This window comes from Leucoraja erinacea, chromosome 2 (assembly GCF_028641065.1).
Source record: "Leucoraja erinacea ecotype New England chromosome 2, Leri_hhj_1, whole genome shotgun sequence".
Classification (NCBI taxonomy): Eukaryota; Metazoa; Chordata; class Chondrichthyes; order Rajiformes; family Rajidae; genus Leucoraja; species Leucoraja erinaceus.
The window spans coordinates 27,997,363-28,014,920 of record NC_073378.1 but is presented as its reverse complement, the minus strand read 5'-3'; the positions used below and the strand labels follow the sequence as shown (position 1 = coordinate 28,014,920).

Below are 17,558 nucleotides of genomic sequence, written 5' to 3'. Positions count from 1 at the left end.
CCTAGGGTTGAGATTTTTGATTGGAGAAAGGCTAACTTTGATGCGATGCGAGATGATTTAAAAGGAGTGAACTGGGACATTTTGTTTTATGGGAAAGATGTAGAAGAGAAATGGAGGACATTTAAAGGGGAAATTTTAAGAGTACAGAATCTTTATGTTCCTGTTCGGTTGAAAGGAAACAGTAAAAATTGGAAGGAGCCCTGGTTTTCAAGGGAAATTGGACATCTTGTTCGGAAAAAGAGGGAGATCTACAATAATTATAGGCAGCATGAAGTAAATGAGGTGCTTGAGGAGTATAAGGAATGTAAAAAGAATCTTAAGAAAGAAATTAGAAAAGCTAAAAGAAGATATGAGGTTGCTTTGGCAAGTAAGGTGAAAGTCAATCCAAAGGGTTTCTACAGCTATATTAATAGCAAAAGGATAACGAGGGATAAAATTGGTCCATTGGAGAGACAGAGTGGACAGCTATCTGCAGAGCCAAAAGAGATGGGGGAGATATTGAACAATTTTTTTTCTTCGGTATTCACCAAGGAGAAGGATATTGAATTATGTGAGGTAAGGGAAACTAGTAGAGGAGCTATGGATACTATGAGGTTCAAAGTAAAAGAAGTACTGACACTTTTGAAAAATATAAAAGTGGATAAGTCTCCAGGTCCTGACAGGATATTCCCTAGGATATTGAGGGAAGTTAGTGTAGAAATAGCCGGGGCTATGACAGAAATATTTCAAATGTCATTAGAAACGGGAATAGTCCCCGAGGATTGGCGTACTGCGCATGTTGTTCCATTGTTTAAAAAGGGTTCTAAGAGTAAACCTAGCAATTATAGACCTGTTAGTTTGACTTCAGTGGTGGGCAAATTAATGGAAAAGATACTTAGAGACAATATATATAAGCATCTAGATAAACAGGGTCTGATTAGGAACAGTCAACATGGATTTGTGCCTGGAAGGTCATGTTTGACTAATCTTCTTGAATTTTTTGAAGAGGTTACTAGGGAAATTGACGAGGGTAAAGCAGTGGATGTTGTCTATATGGACTATAGTAAGGCCTTTGACAAGGTTCCTCATGGAAGGTTGGTTAAGAAGGTTCAACTGTTGGGTATAAATGCAGGAATAGCAAGATGGATTCAACAGTGGCTGAATGGGAGAAGCCAGAGGGTAATGGTGGATGGCTGTTTATCGGGTTGGAGGCAGGTGACTAGTGGGGTGCCTCAGGGATCTGTGTTGGGTCCTTTGTTGTTTGTCATGTACATCAATGATCTGGATGAAGGTGTGGTAAATTGGATTAGTAAGTATGCAGATGATACCAAGATAGGGGGTGTTGTGGATAATGAAGAGGATTTCCAAAGTCTACAGAGTGATTTAGGCCATTTGGAAAAATGGGCTGAAAGATGGCAGATGGAGTTTAATGCTGATAAATGTGAGGTGCTACACCTTGGCAGGACAAATCAAAATAGGACGTACATGGTAAATGGTAGGGAATTGAAGAATACAGTTGAACAGAGGGATCTGGGTATAACCGTGCATAGTTCCTTGAAGGTGGAATCTCATATAGATAGGGTGGTAAAGAAAGCTTTTGGTATGCTAGCCTTTATAAATCAGAGCATTGAGTATAGAAGCTGGGATGTAATGTTAAAATTGTACAAGACATTGGTGAGACCAAATCTGGAGTATGGGGTACAATTTTGGTCGCCAAATTATAGGAAGGATGTCAACAAAATAGAGAGAGTACAGAGGAGATTTACTAGAATGTTGCCTGGGTTTCAACAACTAAGTTACAGAGATAGGTTGAATAAGTTAGGTCTTTATTCTCTGGAGCGCAGAAGGTTAAGGGGGGACCTGATAGAGGTCTTTAAAATGATGAGAGGGATAGACAGAGTTGATGTGGACAAGCTTTTCCCTTTGAGAATAGGGAAGATTCAAACAAGAGGACATGACTTCAGAATTAAGGGACAGAAGTTTAGGGGTAATATGAGGGGGAACTTCTTTACGCAGAGAGTGGTGGCGGCGTGGAATGAGCTCCCAGTGGAAGTGGTGGAGGCAGGTTCATTGGTATCATTTAAAAATAAATTGGATAGGCATATGGATGAGAAGGGAATGGAGGGTTATGGTACGAGTGCAGGCAGGTGGGACTAAGGGGAAAAAAATTTGTTCGGCATGGACTTGTAGGGCCGAGATGGCCTGTTTCCGTGCTGTAATTGTTATATGGTTATTATATGTGTTATACTCTGGAAACAAAGAGTAGGGATTAACAGGTCCCTTTCAGAATGGCAGGCAGTGACTAGTGGGGGTGCCACAAGGCTCGGTGCTGGGACCACAGCTATTTACAATATACATCAATGATTTAGATGAAGGAATTCAAAGTATTAGCAAATTTGCAGATGACACAAAGCTGGGTGGCAGTGTGAGGAGGATGCTATTAGAATGCAGGGTGACTTGGACAAGTTGGGTGAGTGGGCAGATGCATGCAGATGCAGTTTAATGTGGATAATGACGTCCACTTTGGTAGCAAAAACAGGAAGGCAGATTATTATCAAACGGTGTCAAGTTGGGAAAAGGCGATGTCAACATTTGTAACATGGAGGATGGGCACGAAAGAAGTAAACTAGGGGCTATTTACGGTTATACCGAAGCCAGTTAGCCTACAAATCTGTACGTCTTTGGAGTGTGGAAGGAAACTGAAGATCTCGGATAAAACCCACGCGGTCACGGGGAGAACGTACAAGCTCCGCCCACCTGTGCCGCCCATTACTTGTTTGTCTGTTTTTATATACCGGACTTTTTTTAATTATGGGGTTTTTTGCAGAGTACTCTGTTTACATACCGTATCTGTTGTGCTGCTGCAAGTAAGAATTTAATTCACCTCTTTTCGGGACATATAACCATAAAACACGCTTGCCTCTTCACCGTAGCAACACCAAGACAATCAAAGCGTAAAGCAGCACAAGGGGATTGTTGGAGGAGGGAGATTATTAGGCTGATATTTAGACCAGTCATAGAGACACGGAGCACTGAAAAAGGCCCTTTGGCCCAACTCGTCCATGCCGACCAAGATGCCCCATTTAAGCCCCACGTGCCTGCATCTCAGGAGAGAAGGAACGGGTGACGTTTCGGGTCGAGACCCTTCTTCAGATTGAGTCAGGGGAGAGGGAGACAGAGATATGGAAGGGTAAGGTGTGAAAATGAAAGATCAAAGGGGACGAAGTTCAAGGAAAATGTAGAAGCATCCACAAAGACTCCTCACTCCCTTGCAAGAGTCTGTTCGAAATCCTACCTTCCGGCAGACGTTACAAGGCCTTCTACACCCGCACCTCCAGACTCAGGAACAGCTTCATCCCCAGAGTTATCGCTGCTCTGAACCGGTCCTGCTGGGTGCCCCCCCACCCTCATGAACTGTATTCATGCACATAGACCTGGCACAGACATATTTGCACTTTAGACGGTTTTACTTTTACTGTTCTTTTTTTTTATAAATCATGTTTCTCGGGGTATCTAAATTTTATTAGTAGTTTAAGTTATGACTATCGGATGGAAGCCGCATACCAAATCTCGTTGCACCTATGTGCAATGACAATAAAATATTATTATTATATTATTATTATATTATTATAGAACGGATCATTGTTAGCTAGGGGAAGGTGACAACGAGGCATACAAAATTTAATTTGCATTAGGCCTCACTCTGACAGAAGAGGAGGCCCAGGGTAGAAAGGTCAGTGTGGGGGGGGGTGTAAGGTGTTTGGCAACCAGGAGATCACAGGAGGCTGACCTTTCCGTATCTCTGTCTCCCTCTCTCCTCTCACTCTCAGTCCAAAGAAGGGTCTCGACCCAAAACGTCACCCAATCCTTCTCTCCAGAGATTCAGCCTGTACCGCTGAGTTACACCGGCATTTTGTGTCTATCTGCAGTGTAAACCAGCATCTGCAGTTCCTTCTTACCAATATGACTGCATTTGGTCTATATCTGCCTCTAAACCTTTCCTATCCATGCAGCTGTCCAGGTGTCAATGCATGTGTAGAAATTAAAAATTGCATTTTTTTTTACCTGAAATGTGACTTTCTGGTCAATGTGAGTAACCTGGAACTGTCTGTAGAATCGTTCGTCCTCACTCCAGAACAAGCGGATGTCTGGTATTCCGTACAGAATCATCGCCAGTCGTTCAAGGCCCAGGCCAAAGGCATATCCCACCCGGTCCTGGGCACCAGCTGAAAGCAGAAAGCAATAAAAGGCCTTACAGTGAATTCCTATTCAATCTTTTCCCCCTCATCTTGAATCTCACCGGCCGCTCCAGACATTCCAAGCCACTGAGGAGTGTTCACCCGACGCCGGAGTTTCATCTTTCCGGCAAGAGGGACTGAGAACATCGGACTGGCTGCGGAGCCCACAAATAGGCCCCGACCTCGGGTGATCACAGAGGAAGAGGACTTAACTTTCTGATGCCTTTCCCGCAATGGAAAATTTTGATTCTTTTGTGGGCGACGTTCATGTTAAATTCTATAATGTGTTGTGTCATTTTACTTTTTATTAATTTTTCTATGGATGTACGGAAACTTAATTATCTCTTCAATGTAAAGCACTTTGGTTTCAACGCAAGTTGATTTAAACGCGCTATGTAAATAAAATTGACTTACTTACTATGTCCTCTGGTCCTCGATTCCTCTACTCTGGGCAAGAGACTCTGTGCATCCACCCAATCTATTCCTCGCATGATTTTCTACACCTCTATAAGATCTCTCCTCATCCTCCTGCGCTCCTTGAAATAGAGACCCATCCTACTCAACCTCTCCCTATAGCTCACACACTCTAGTTCTGGTAACATCCTTGTAAATCTTTTCTGAACGCTTTCAAGAGTAACAATATCTTTCTTTTAACACGGTGCCCAGACTGAACACAATCTTCTAAATGCGGTCTCACCAACGTCTTATACAACTGCAACATGACCTCCCAACTTCTATACTCAATACTCTGACTGACGAAGGCCAAAGTGCTAAAAGCCTTGTTGTCCAACTTATCTACCTGCGACTCGACCTTCAAGGAACCATGCACCTGTACTCCTAGATCCCTCTGCTCTACAACACTACCCAGAGGCCGACCATTCACTGTGTAGGTCCTGCCCTTGTTCGACGTCCAGAAATGCAACATCTCACACTTCGCTGTATTAAATTCCATCAACCATTCCTCCGCCCACCTGGCCAATCGATCCAGATCCTGCTGTAATCGTTCACAACCATCTTCATTATCTGCAAAACTTTTGTATTCGAGTAAACTTGCTAATTCTGCCCTGTATGTTCTCATTCAAATCATTTCTGTGTTGAATGACTCTACGGGGCTAGCCAACATGGCCCATCTAAGCTAATCCCGTTTGCTCACGTTTGGACCTCTAAACGTATCCTATCTATGTACCTGTCCAAGTGTCTTATAGTACCTGCCTCAACTACCTTCTCTGGCAGTTTGTTCTATATACCCACCACCCTCTTTCCATTTAAACCCACCTCATCTGATCCCCTACCCCAGCGCATTGAACTCTGGGGTTATGGGGGTTCAGGGGTTATGGGGTGTCAGGGGTTATGGGGTGTCAGGGGTTACGGGGGGGAGTCAGGGGTTACGGGGAAAGGAAGGAGAATGGGGTCGAGAGGGAAAGATAGATCAGTCATGATAGATCAGTACATGGTAAATGGTAGGGAATTGAAGTACATGGTAAATGGTAGGGAATTGAAGAATACAGTTGAACAGAGGGATCTGGGTATAACCGTGCATAGTTCCTTGAAGGGGGAATCTCATATAGATAGGGTGGTAAAGAAAGCTTTTGGTATGCTAGCCTTTATAAATCAGAGCATTGAGTATAGAAGCTGGGATGTAATGTTAAAATTGTACAAGGCATTGGTGAGACCAAATCTGGAGTATGGTGTACAATTTTGGTCGCCAAATTATAGGAAGGATGTCAACAAAATAGAGAGAGTACAGAGGAGATTTACTAGAATGTTGCCTGGGTTTCAACAACTAAGTTACAGAGATAGGTTGAATAAGTTAGGTCTTTATTCTCTGGAGCGCAGAAGGTTAAGGGGGGACCTGATAGAGGTCTTTAAAATGATGAGAGGGATAGACCGAGTTGATGTGGACAAGCTTTTCCCTTTGAGAATAGGGAAGATTCAAACAAGAGGACATGACTTCAGAATTAAGGGACAGAAGTTTAGGGGTAATATGAGGGGGAACTTCTTTACGCAGAGAGTGGTGGCGGTGTGGAATGAGCTCCCAGTGGAAGTGGTGGAGGCAGGTTCATTGGTATCATTTAAAAATAAATTGGATAGGCATATGGATGAGAAGGGAATGGAGGGTTATGGTACGAGTGCAGGCAGGTGGGACTAAGGGGAAAAAAATTTGTTCGGCATGGACTTGTAGGGCCGAGATGGCCTGTTTCCGTGCTGTAATTGTTATATGGTTATATGGTTATATGATTGAACGGCGGAGTAGACTTGATGGGCCAAATGGTCTAATTCTGCTCCACAAATCTATGAACATGCGGGAGGAAAGATAGAGCTTGCTGGGGATGGGGAACATGGTTTGGATTAGTTTAGTTAGGTTTGGCTGATTGTCATGTGTACCGAGGTACAGTGAAATGCTCTTTTATTGTGTGCTATCCAGTCAGCGGAAAGCAAACTCAATGCTAGCATTTATTTCAAGAGGGCTTGTATACAAAATCAGGGATGTAATGCTGAGGCTCTATAAGGCGCTGGTCAGGCCGCATTTGGAATATCGTGAGCAGTTTTGAGCCCCATATCTAGGGAAGGATGTGCTGGCTCTGGAGAGGGTCCCGAGGAGGTTTACGAGAATGAGTGGGTTAACGTATGATGAGCGTTTGACGGCACTGGGCCTGTACTCGCTGGAGTTTAGAAGAATGAGGGGGGACCTCATTGATTCAGCCTCAGAATTAACGGACGTTCTTTTAGGAAGGGGATTAGGATAAATGTCTTTAGTCAGAGGGCGGTGAATCTGTGGAATTCCTTTTACGGCAGAGATAGATAGATTCTTGATTAGTACGGGTGTCAGGTGTTAAGAGTAGAAGGCAGGAGAATGGGGTTAGGAGGGAGAGATAGATCAGCCATGATTGAATAGTGGAGTAGACTCGATGGGCCCAAATGGCCTAATTCTACTCCTATCACTTATGGGCTTGTGACTTTAATACATGATTACAATCGGGCCATTCGCAGTGTACAGATGCATGATAAGGGAGTGACGTTTAGTGCAAGAAAATGCCAGTAAAGTCCGATCAAAGATAGTCTGCGGGTCTCCAATGAGGTAGATAGTAGTTCAGCACTGCTCTCTGGTTGTGGTAGGATGGTTCAGTTGCCTGATAACAGCTGGGAAGAAACTGTCTCTGAATCTGGAGGTGTGCGTTTTCACACTTCTGTACCTCTTGCCTGATGGGTGAGGGGAGAAGAGGGAGTGAGCGGGGTGAGACTCGGTGGTTTGGGTACGGATGTACAGCATTCACATGCATACCTCCCAGCAATGCCCTGCGATGGGCGCTCCGGGGAAAGTATGGTTCAAGCTGCATTGAAAGCTGCAGCTTAAATGTCTTCTTCAGGAAGCAACTATAACACATTCCATTGTCTCTTGTATAAAGTTACATAACTTCTGGAGAGGAATTTTTGACATTTTTTCAAAAACATTAAAAATAAATTGGGGCCCGATACGGAATTGATTATTCTAGGTACGTCAGAAGCCTGCTCTGAGCTATCATTATCTCAAAGACGTTTCCTTAACTATAGCCTGATAACGGCAAAAAAACTAATACTCAAATTTTGGAAACATGCATCAGTTCCTACTCTTCAGATGTGGATTATAAACATGTCCGAAACGCTACATCTACGCTACATTTGGCAGAAAAACTAGATCATTTTTCAAAGACATGGACATCATTCATTGATTTATTACAAGCATAGTATGGTACAACACAACTTTGGATTTAAATCTAATTACAGGTTGGGTGAGGTGGTGTGGGGAGGGATGTGAGGCAGGTATATCACCACTTTTTTCTTTCTTTCTCTTTTTGTCCTTTTATTTTTTCTTATTTTTTCTATTCCTCTCCTCTTTTTTTCATTCATTCACTCTTTGGTTACACCATTTTCTTGGTTCTTGGTTTCTTGGTCCTCCAAAATATTCCAAATGGAATTTAAACTGGAGGTGGTCTAGGTGTTCTATCTTTGCACATTTCACTCTCTCTCTTTCTTGCTTTTTCTCCTTTCTTTTCTTCCAACTATAGCTAAAAGTTAAAATTGAAGCTGTACAATAACTGTATTATTTCATATACCGTTGGTTCTATTTTTGTACATTTGCTTCTAATAAATTTTAAAAAAGAAAGCTACAGCATGGAAACAGGCGCTTCGGCCCATCAAGTCCACGCTGACCATCGATCACCCGTTCACACTAGTTCTATGTTGTCCCACTTGCTCATCCATTCCCTACACACTATTGGCAATTTACAGAGGGCCGATTAACCTACAAATCCACACGTTTAGGGTATGTGGGAGGAAACCGGAGCACCCGGAGGAAACCCACGTGGTCACAGGGAGAAGATTAGATTAGATTAGATTAGATTAGATTAGATTCAACTTTATTGTCATTGCTCAAATACGAGTACAGGTAGAACGTGCAAACTCCACACACACACACACACAGATAGCACCTGAGGATGGGATCGAACCCGGGCCTCTGGCGCTGTGAGGCAGCTGCTCTACCCGCTCCCACCCCCAATGTCACGCTGCTCCAAAAGATTAGGCATATGAGGTGCAACAGTGCAGCACAGCGACACAGCGGTAGTGTCGCTGCCTTACAGCGCCAGAGACCCGGGTTTGATCCTGACTATGGGTGATGTCTGTATTCTCCCTGTGACCACGTGGGTTTCCTCCAGTTTTCCTCCCACACTTCAGACGTGTGGGTTTGAGGGTTAATTGGCTTCAGCAAATTACCCCTGGTGCGTAGGATAGTGGCAGTGTACTGGGCAGCAGTGGGCCGAAGGGCTTGTTTCCGCACTGTGGTTCTAAATTAGTTCCTGTGCCAGCTGTGGCACAGACGTCAGATCAAGCTAGACGCAGGAAAAATGTTCCCAATGTTGGGCGAGTCCAGAACCAGGGGCCACAGTCTTAGAATAAAGGGGAGGTCATTTAAGACTGAGGTGAGAAAAAACTTTTTCACCCAGAGAATTGTGGATTTGTGGAATTCCCTGCCACAGAGGGCAGTGGAGGCCAAGTCACTAGATGGATTTAAGAGAGAGTTAGATAGAGCTCTAGGGGCCAGTGGATTCAAGGGATATGGGGAGAAGGCAGGCACGGGTTATTGATAGGGGATGATCAGCCATGATCACAATAAATGGTGGTGTTGGCTCGAAGGGCCGAATGGCCTCCTCCTGCACCTATGTTTCTATGTTTCAAGGTTCCAATGCTGAGTCACAGCAAGAGCAGCCCAGACTAATTTCTGAATAATCAATTTTCAATCACATCGCACTGAAGAGAAACAGCACAATATAATCCGATTTCTAGGCACATCTTGCTTACGTTCAGAGGCAGTTTTTAAAGCAATTAGAGTAACTTTGGATGAGGTTCTGGATGATGTAGCAGGAAATCACATTTGTACCCTCGTTTTCCAGTCACAAAATTGCACTGCGACCAGTTTGTTTCTCTCGGGGATGTGTATTTCTACACTCAATTAGAGGTGGCAATGTTTGTTTGGTGACCAAACCCTGCAGCTTCCTCCCCCGACTCAAAAAACATTTTGCATTTCCAGCTTTGCTGACTGAGACAACTTTATCGATACACCATTGACTAAGATCAGAATAATCGCAAAAGAAAAGGACTATCTAAATGGCATCAGGTTGGGAAAAGGGGAAGTACAACAGGATCTGGGGGTCCATGTACATCAGTCTATGAAAGTAAGCCTGCAGGTACAGCAGGCAGTGAAGAAAGCAAATGGCATGTTGGCACTTATAACAAGAGGAATCGAATAGAGGAGCAAAGAAGTTCTTCTCAAAGGTATCAAAGGTATTTTATTAGTCACATTCACATACACCCAGGTGTAGTGAAGTGAAATGCTTTTTGCCATTTTGCAGCACACAAAAAAAGAATACAGACAGAGTCTTAAACACATAGAACATCCCCCCACAATGGCTCCCACCATGAGGGAAGGCACAAAGTCCAGTCCCCAACCCCAGTTCACCCATAGTCGGGCCTATTGAGGCCTCCACAGTTGCCTCTACGGAGGCCCGATGTTCCTGGCCGTTCTCGCCGGGTGATGTTGCTCCGGCGTCGGGAGAGTCCTGGGAACTCTGGAACGGCCGCTTCCGTACTGGAGGCCGTGGCTTCCGAAGCCAACAAGGCCGCGCGGGTTGGAGCTCCACAACTGGCGATCTCGTCGCGAGATCCCAGGCTCCCGATGTTAAGTTCGGCGCCGCCGCCCGCAGCTGGCCGCTCCACAGTCCCGCAGCTCCGCGATGTTTTACCCGGCGGTCTCAGCTCACTGGAGTTCCAGCGTGGCGACCCAGGCAAGGCATCGCCCGCTCCGCGATAGCGCTCCAGCGCTGTGCCACCGCCGAAGCCGAGGTTCTGGGCGGTCCCCGACAGGAAACGCCGCTCCAGGCCCGCTGGTAGCCGCCTCTCCGACCAGGTAGGGACCCTGAAAGGTAGTTTTCCCCTTCCCCCCTCCCACCCCCCACATAAAAAAAGTCTAGACCTCCAACAAAACACTTAACTAACTAAAATAAAAAATTAGAAGATGAAGAGACAGACAGCTGCTGGCTGGGCAGTCGTGCACAGGACGGCGCCCCTCTGCAGTTGTACAGAGCCCAGAGCCCTGGAGTATTGTGTGCAGTTTTGGTCCCCTAATTTGAGGAAGGACATTCACTTTAGTACAACATAGAACCGTACAGCACAGTTTCAATTCAATTTAGTTGATTGTCACGTGTACCGAGGTACAGAGAAAAGCCTTTGTTGCGTGCTAGCCAGTCAGCAGAAAGACAATACATGATTACAATTGATCCATTTCTAGTGAATAGATACATGATACGAAAATTACATTTAGTGCAAGGTAAAGCCAGCAAAGTCCGATCAAGGATATCCGAGGGTCATCAAAGAGTTAGATAGTAGTTCAGCACTGTCCTCTGGTTGTGTTAGGATGATTCGGTTGCCTGATAACAGCTGGGAAGAAACTGTCCCTGAATCTGGAGGTATGCGTTTTCACACTTTTTGTGCCAGATGGGAGAGGGGAGAAGAGGGAGTGGCTAGGGTGCGACTAGTCCTTGATTATGCTGCTGGTCTTGCGTGAGGTATAAATGGAGTCAATAGAAAGGAGGTTGGTTTGTGTGACGGTCTGGGCTGCGTCCACAATTCTCTGCAATTTCTTGCGGTCTTGGACGGAGCTGTTCCCAATTGAAGCTGCGATGCATCCCGATTAAATGCTTTCTACGGCGCATCTGTAGGAGTTGGTGAGAGTTGATGAGGACATGCCGAACTTCCGAAGCCTTCTAAGGAAGTAGAGGCGTTGGCGTGCTTTCTTGGCTGTCGCTTCAGTATAGGGTGGTCCACGAGGAGTTATTGGTGATATTGATTACTAGGAATTTGAAATTTTTGACCATCTCTACTTCACAGCAGGGGAACAGGCCGTTCGGCCCACAATGATCCACTTGTGCTGAACATGTTGCCAAATTAAACTAATCTCCTCCCGAGTTATAGAGTCACAGAAACATAGTCTTACTGCATAGAAACAGGCCCTTCGGCCCAACTTGCCCAAACTGGCCAACATGTCCCATCTGCACTAGTCCCACCTGCCTGCTTTTGTTCTATATCCCTCTAAACACGTCATATCCATGTACCTGTCCAAATGTTCGTTATACGTGAGTGTACCAGCCTCAACTACCTCCTCCGGCAGCTCATTCTATACACCTACCATCCATTGTGTAAAAAGGTTACCCGTCTTTTCTATCCATTCAGCTATCTCTCCTTGGATCCCATGGGATCTAACCTTCCAGAGCAGCCTACCATGTGGAACCGTGTCGAATGCCTTGCTGAAATCCATATTCCCAGGTCTACTGCTCTGGCTTCATCAACCGTTTTTGTCATTAAACTAAATCAGCAGAGATTCTGCCTGACCCGCTGAGTTACTCCAGCACTTTGTGTCTTTTTGAAAACCAGCATCAGCAGTTCCTTGATTCTACAATATCCCGGTCCACAGCCCTAGATGACATTGACTAATTTGCAAAGTCGTTCCTGAGCTGCAAGATCCACTACCATTCTTGCTGCCAAGCTTTCAATGGGCTGGAAATATTCCAATTAGACAGAAATGAGATCGCATTTGGCGTAGTGTGTTCAGTGTTGCTCATCCTGCTATAGGAAAGATGCCATTAAGCTGGAAAGAGAGCAGGGATGATATACGAGGATATTGCCAGGGCTCGAAGGCCTGCGCAATAGGGAGATGCTGGGCAGGCTCGGACTTTATTCCTTGCAGAGCTAGAGGTTGAGGGGTGATCTGGTGGAAGTGCTTCAATGAATGAGGGGAACAGACAGGGTGAACGCCCAGTCTTTTTTTGCAGTGCAGCAGAATCAAGAACTAGAGGCGTACATAAAAATGTAATAGGAATCCGAGGGGTAAGTTGTTCACACAGCGGGGTGATTTATCATAGTTTAGTTTAGTTTAGAAACACCGAGTCTGCTCCGACCAGCGATTACCCTGTACACCAGCACTATCCCACAAAGGATGTCAACAAAATAGAGAGAGTACAGAGGAGATTTACTAGAATGTTGCCTGGGTTTCAGCAACTAAGTTACAGAGAAAGGTTGAACAAGTTAGGGCTTTATTCTTTGGAGCGCAGAAGGTTAAGGGGGGACTTGATAGAGGTTTTTAAAATGATGAGAGGGATAGACATAGTTGACGTGGAAAAGCTTTTCCCACTGAGAGTAGGGAAGATTCAAACAAGGGGACATGACTTGAGAATTAAGGGACTGAAGTTTAGGGGTAACATGAGGAGGAACTTCTTTACTCAGAGAGTGGTAGCTGTGTGGAATGAGCTTCCAGTGAAGGTGGTGGAGGCAGGTTCGTTTTTATCATTTAAAAATAAATTGGATAGTTATATGGATGGGAAGGGAATGGAGGGTTATGGTCTGAGCGCAGGTATATGGGACTAGGGGAGAATAAGTGTTCGGCACGGACTAGAAGGGTCGAGATGGCCTGTTTCCGTGCTGTAATTGTTATATGGTTATATATGGTTATCCCACACACTAGGGATGATTTACACTTCTTTTACCAAAGCCAAATTGAACTTCAAACCTGTACGGCTTTCGAGTGTGGGAGGAAACCAAAGCACCCAGAGAAAGCCCATGTGGTCACAGGGGAACGTACATACTCGTTACAGACAGCACCCGTAGTCAGGAACGAACCCAGGTGTCTGGCGCTGTGAGGCAACAACTGGCGCTGTGAGGCAGGACCTCTACCGCTGCGCCGGGTGATAGGTATATGGAATGAGCAGTCAGAGGAGGTAGTTGAAGCAGGTACTATATCAACACCTGGGTGTGTGCTATATCAATATATGGGTGTGTGTTGAGTAGGCTGGGTCTCTAATCCAGGGAGCGCAGGAGGATGAGGGGCGACCTTATAGAGGTGTACAAAATCATGAGAGGAATAGATCGGGTAGATGCACAGTCTTTTACCCAGAGTAGGAGAATCGAGGACCAGAGGACATAGGTTCAAAATGAAGGGGAAAATATTTAATAGATTTAATCCGAGGGGTAACGGTTTCACACAGAGGGTGGCGGGTGTATGGAACAAGCTGCCAGAGGAGGTAGTTGAGGCTGGGACTATCCCATCGTTTAAGAAACAGTTGAACAGGTACATGGATAGGACAGGTTTGGAGGGTTATGGACCAGGCGCAGGCAAGCGGGACTAGGGTAGCTGGGACATTGTTGTTCGCTGTGGGCGAGTTGGGCTGAAGAGCCTGTTTCCACACGGTATCACTCTATGACGCGAACCGGTATACGGATAAGAAAGATCTGGCGGTATATGGGCCAAATGCAGGTAAATGGGATTGGCTCAGATGGGGCATGTGCATGTTTAGAACATAGAACACCACATCTCAGGAATAGGCCTTCTGGTCCACAATGTGTCGAACATAATGCCAAGACAAATTCATTATCTTCTTGAACTTAATCCATCGAATGGATGAATATTATATTGTCACATTGAAATTATTTGCTTGCATTAATCTCCCACCGTTCCCTCTTTCCTGCATATCCATGTGTCTACCTAAAAGTCTCAAAGGCACTATCGTAGCTGCCTCCACCACCACCGCTGGCAATGCTTCAGGCACTCACCACCCCTCTTAGTAAAAAAACCCCTCATACAGTATATCTCTTTAAAACGTTATCCCTCCCTGTGACCACGTGGGTTTCCTCCGGGTGCTCCGGTTTCATCCTACAAACCAATGACGTACAAGTTTGTAGGTTAATTAACTTCAGTAAATTGTTCCATATGTGATATGGAGCTAGTGTCAGCGCGGATTCCGTGGACCAAAGGGCCTATTTCAACGCTATATCTCTAAACGAAACGGCAGCACGGTGGCGTAGCGGTAGAGCTGCTGCATTACAGTGCCAGAGACCCGGGTTCGATCCTGAATACGGGTGCTGTCTGTGTGGAGTTTGCCCGTTCTCCCTGTGACCGGCATGGGTTTTCTCCAAAATCTTTGTTTTCCTCCCACACTACAAAGACAAACAGGTTTGTAAGTTTATTGGCTTGGTATGAATGCAAAATTGTCTCCAGTGTGTGTAGAGTATTGTTAATATGTGGGGATCGCTGGTCTGCTCGGACTCGGTGGGCCGAAGGATCTGTTTCTGCCCTGTATCTCTAAACTAAACTGTAAACTAAAAACTAAATGAATAGTGACATATTTGTAGAACATAGGCCATACCACTGCAGTACTGTGCTGTCTATCTATCTACACAGAACTAAAAGTCTCATCTTGTATGAATGTATGTATGTTCCAGAAATACTGCCAAAACGGTACGCAACAGCACAACACTGGAGTTTAGAAGTCCAGAACCAGGGGCCACAGTCTCAGAATAAAGGGGTGGCCATTTAAGACTGAGGCGAGAAAAAACTTTTTCACCCAGAGTTGTGAATTTGTGGAATTCCCTGCCACAGAGGGCAGTGGAGGCCATGTCACTGGATGGATTTAAGAGAGAGTTAGATAGAGCTCTATGGGCTACTGGAGTCAAGTGATATGGGGAGAAGGCAGGCACGGGTTATTGATAGGGGACGACCAGCCATGATCACAATGAATGGCGGTGCTGGCTCGAAGGGCCGAATGGCCTCCTCCTGCACCTATTTTCTATGTTTCTATGTTTCTAACAATTTTAGGGGCACCTTACCCACCAGTCGCCTGCGATTTGCAGTATCAAGTTTCATTATATATTAAAAAGTAAATCACTTTATAAAATTTAACGAGCTTTATACCGTGAATGGGACAAGTTTCAACGTGGCAGTGCGGGCCCGTCAGCCGCGCCTGCGCAGTTGGGGGAGAGTTGCCGGGCCCGGCGCCATTTTCAGATTGCCATGTCTGTGGTCACAACGGGGACCCAACGGGTCCTCGGGTCGTCTAGCGTTCTATAAATTCTGCTGACCAGTGGGTCATGCTGTCAAGCTTCCGTGTCTTTCCCCCAAAGCGAACGGGGAACAGGAATGACCGGTGTGGAACGTCTTTGGTAATGTTGGCGGCTTTCCCGAGGCAGCGTGAAGATCCAGATCAATATAGATCGGGTGAAAGCATGGCCGATTTAAGGCAGGTTCAGTAAACCCACTGAACAAAAAGAAAATCAGCCCACTTAATGAGGCACCGTGGGAAATTCTATTACTGAAGAGTAAAGCAGAATTAAGCTGACCACAGTAAGAATTACTACAATTATTATCCTGCTCATTCACTTTACAATTGGGTCTCACCCCAGCGCGCTCTCAGATGTGCTCTGGGGTTTGGAGGTCGGCTGTGGGGGGGGCTTCCCCCCTGGGGGCAGGGAAGCTGAGTGAGGTGAGGAGATCGGGGTGTGGGTGGAGTGGGCCGCTGGAGGCCCTGCAGCAGCCTTGGGCTACATTAAATCGGGCGCACCTCCAAGAATGCGAGCGCATGGATCGGACGCAGCCTGCAGCAGCACGGAGCGGTGATGGAGAACACCGGCAACATGGCCTGGCCAGGCCGAACCCTGCAACTCCTACCCTGTGCCGTCACCACGACAATGGGCCTAATGGCCAAGTTAATACTCTACATTTTTAACAACTGAATGTGAATCATACAAAATGACCCCGGAAACGTGCACTGTCGCAATGCAAACTACTACTTCAATACTATAGATAAAAGTGAGGTTATCCACTTTGGCAGCACAAACAAGGGGGCAGATTATTATCTCAATGGCGTTAGGTAAAGGGGAGCTGCAGCGAAACCTGGGCATCCTTGTACACTGGTCACTGAAAGTTGGCTTACAGGTACAGCAGGCAGTGAAAAAAGCTAATGGAATGTTGGCCTTCATAACAAGAGGATTTCAGTATCGGAGTAAAGAGGTTTTTCTGCAGTTGTATAGGGCTCTGGTGAGACCACATTTGGAGTATTGTGTACAGTTTTGGTCTCCTAATTTGAGGAAGGACATCCTTGTGATTGAGGCAGATTGAGTAGGTTCACGAGATTGATCCCTGGGATGGCGGGACTGTCATATGAGGAAAGATTGAAAAGACTAGGCTTGTATTCACTGGAGTTTAGAATGTTCCCAATGTTGGGCGAGTCCAGAACCAGGGGCCACAGTCTTAGAATAAAGGGGAAGTCATTTAAGACTGAGGTGAGAAAAAACTTTTTCACCCAGAGAGTTGTGAATTTGTGGAATTCCCTGCCACTGAGGGCAGTGGAGGCCAAGTCATTGGATGGATTTAAGAGAGAGTTAGATAGAGCTCTAGGGGCTAGTGGAGTCAAGTGATATGGGGAGAAGGCAGGCACGGGTTATTAACATAGAAACATAGAAATTAGGTGCAGGAGTAGAGGCCATTCGGCCCTTCGAGCCTGCACCGCCATTTAATATGATAATGGCTGATCATCCAACTCAGTATCCCGTACCTGCCTTCTCTCCATACCCTCTGATCCCCTTGGCCACAAGGGTCACATCTAACTCCCTCTTAAATATAGCCAATGAACTGGCCTCAACTACCCTCTGTGGCAGAGAGTTCCAGAGATTCACCACTCTCTGTGTGAAAAAAGTTCTCCTCATCTCGGTTTTAAAAGGATTTCCCCCTTATCCTTAAGCTGTGACCCCTTGTCCTGGACTTCCCCAACATCGGGAACAATCTTCCTGCATCTAGCCTGTCCAACCCCTTAAGAATTTTGTAAGTTTCTATAAGATCCCCTCTCAATCTTCTAAATTCTAGAGAGTATAAACCAAGTCTATCCAGTCTTTCTTCATAAGACAGTCCTGACATCCCAGGAATCAGTCTGGTGAACCTTCTCTGCACTCCCTCTATGGCAATAATGTCCTTCTTCAGATTTG

At 45.6% G+C, this 17,558-nt stretch overlaps 1 protein-coding gene across 1 annotated transcript in view; it reads right to left on the bottom strand.

Moving 5' to 3' along the window:
- fars2 (phenylalanyl-tRNA synthetase 2, mitochondrial) overlaps nt 1-17,558 on the bottom strand; it is a 363,050-nt gene that overhangs the window by 133,349 nt on the left and 212,143 nt on the right. The window contains exon 7 of the mRNA XM_055653812.1: nt 4,045-4,205. Within this exon, the coding sequence (XP_055509787.1) occupies nt 4,045-4,205 (161 nt within the window). The remainder of the gene's footprint in view (nt 1-4,044; nt 4,206-17,558) is intronic.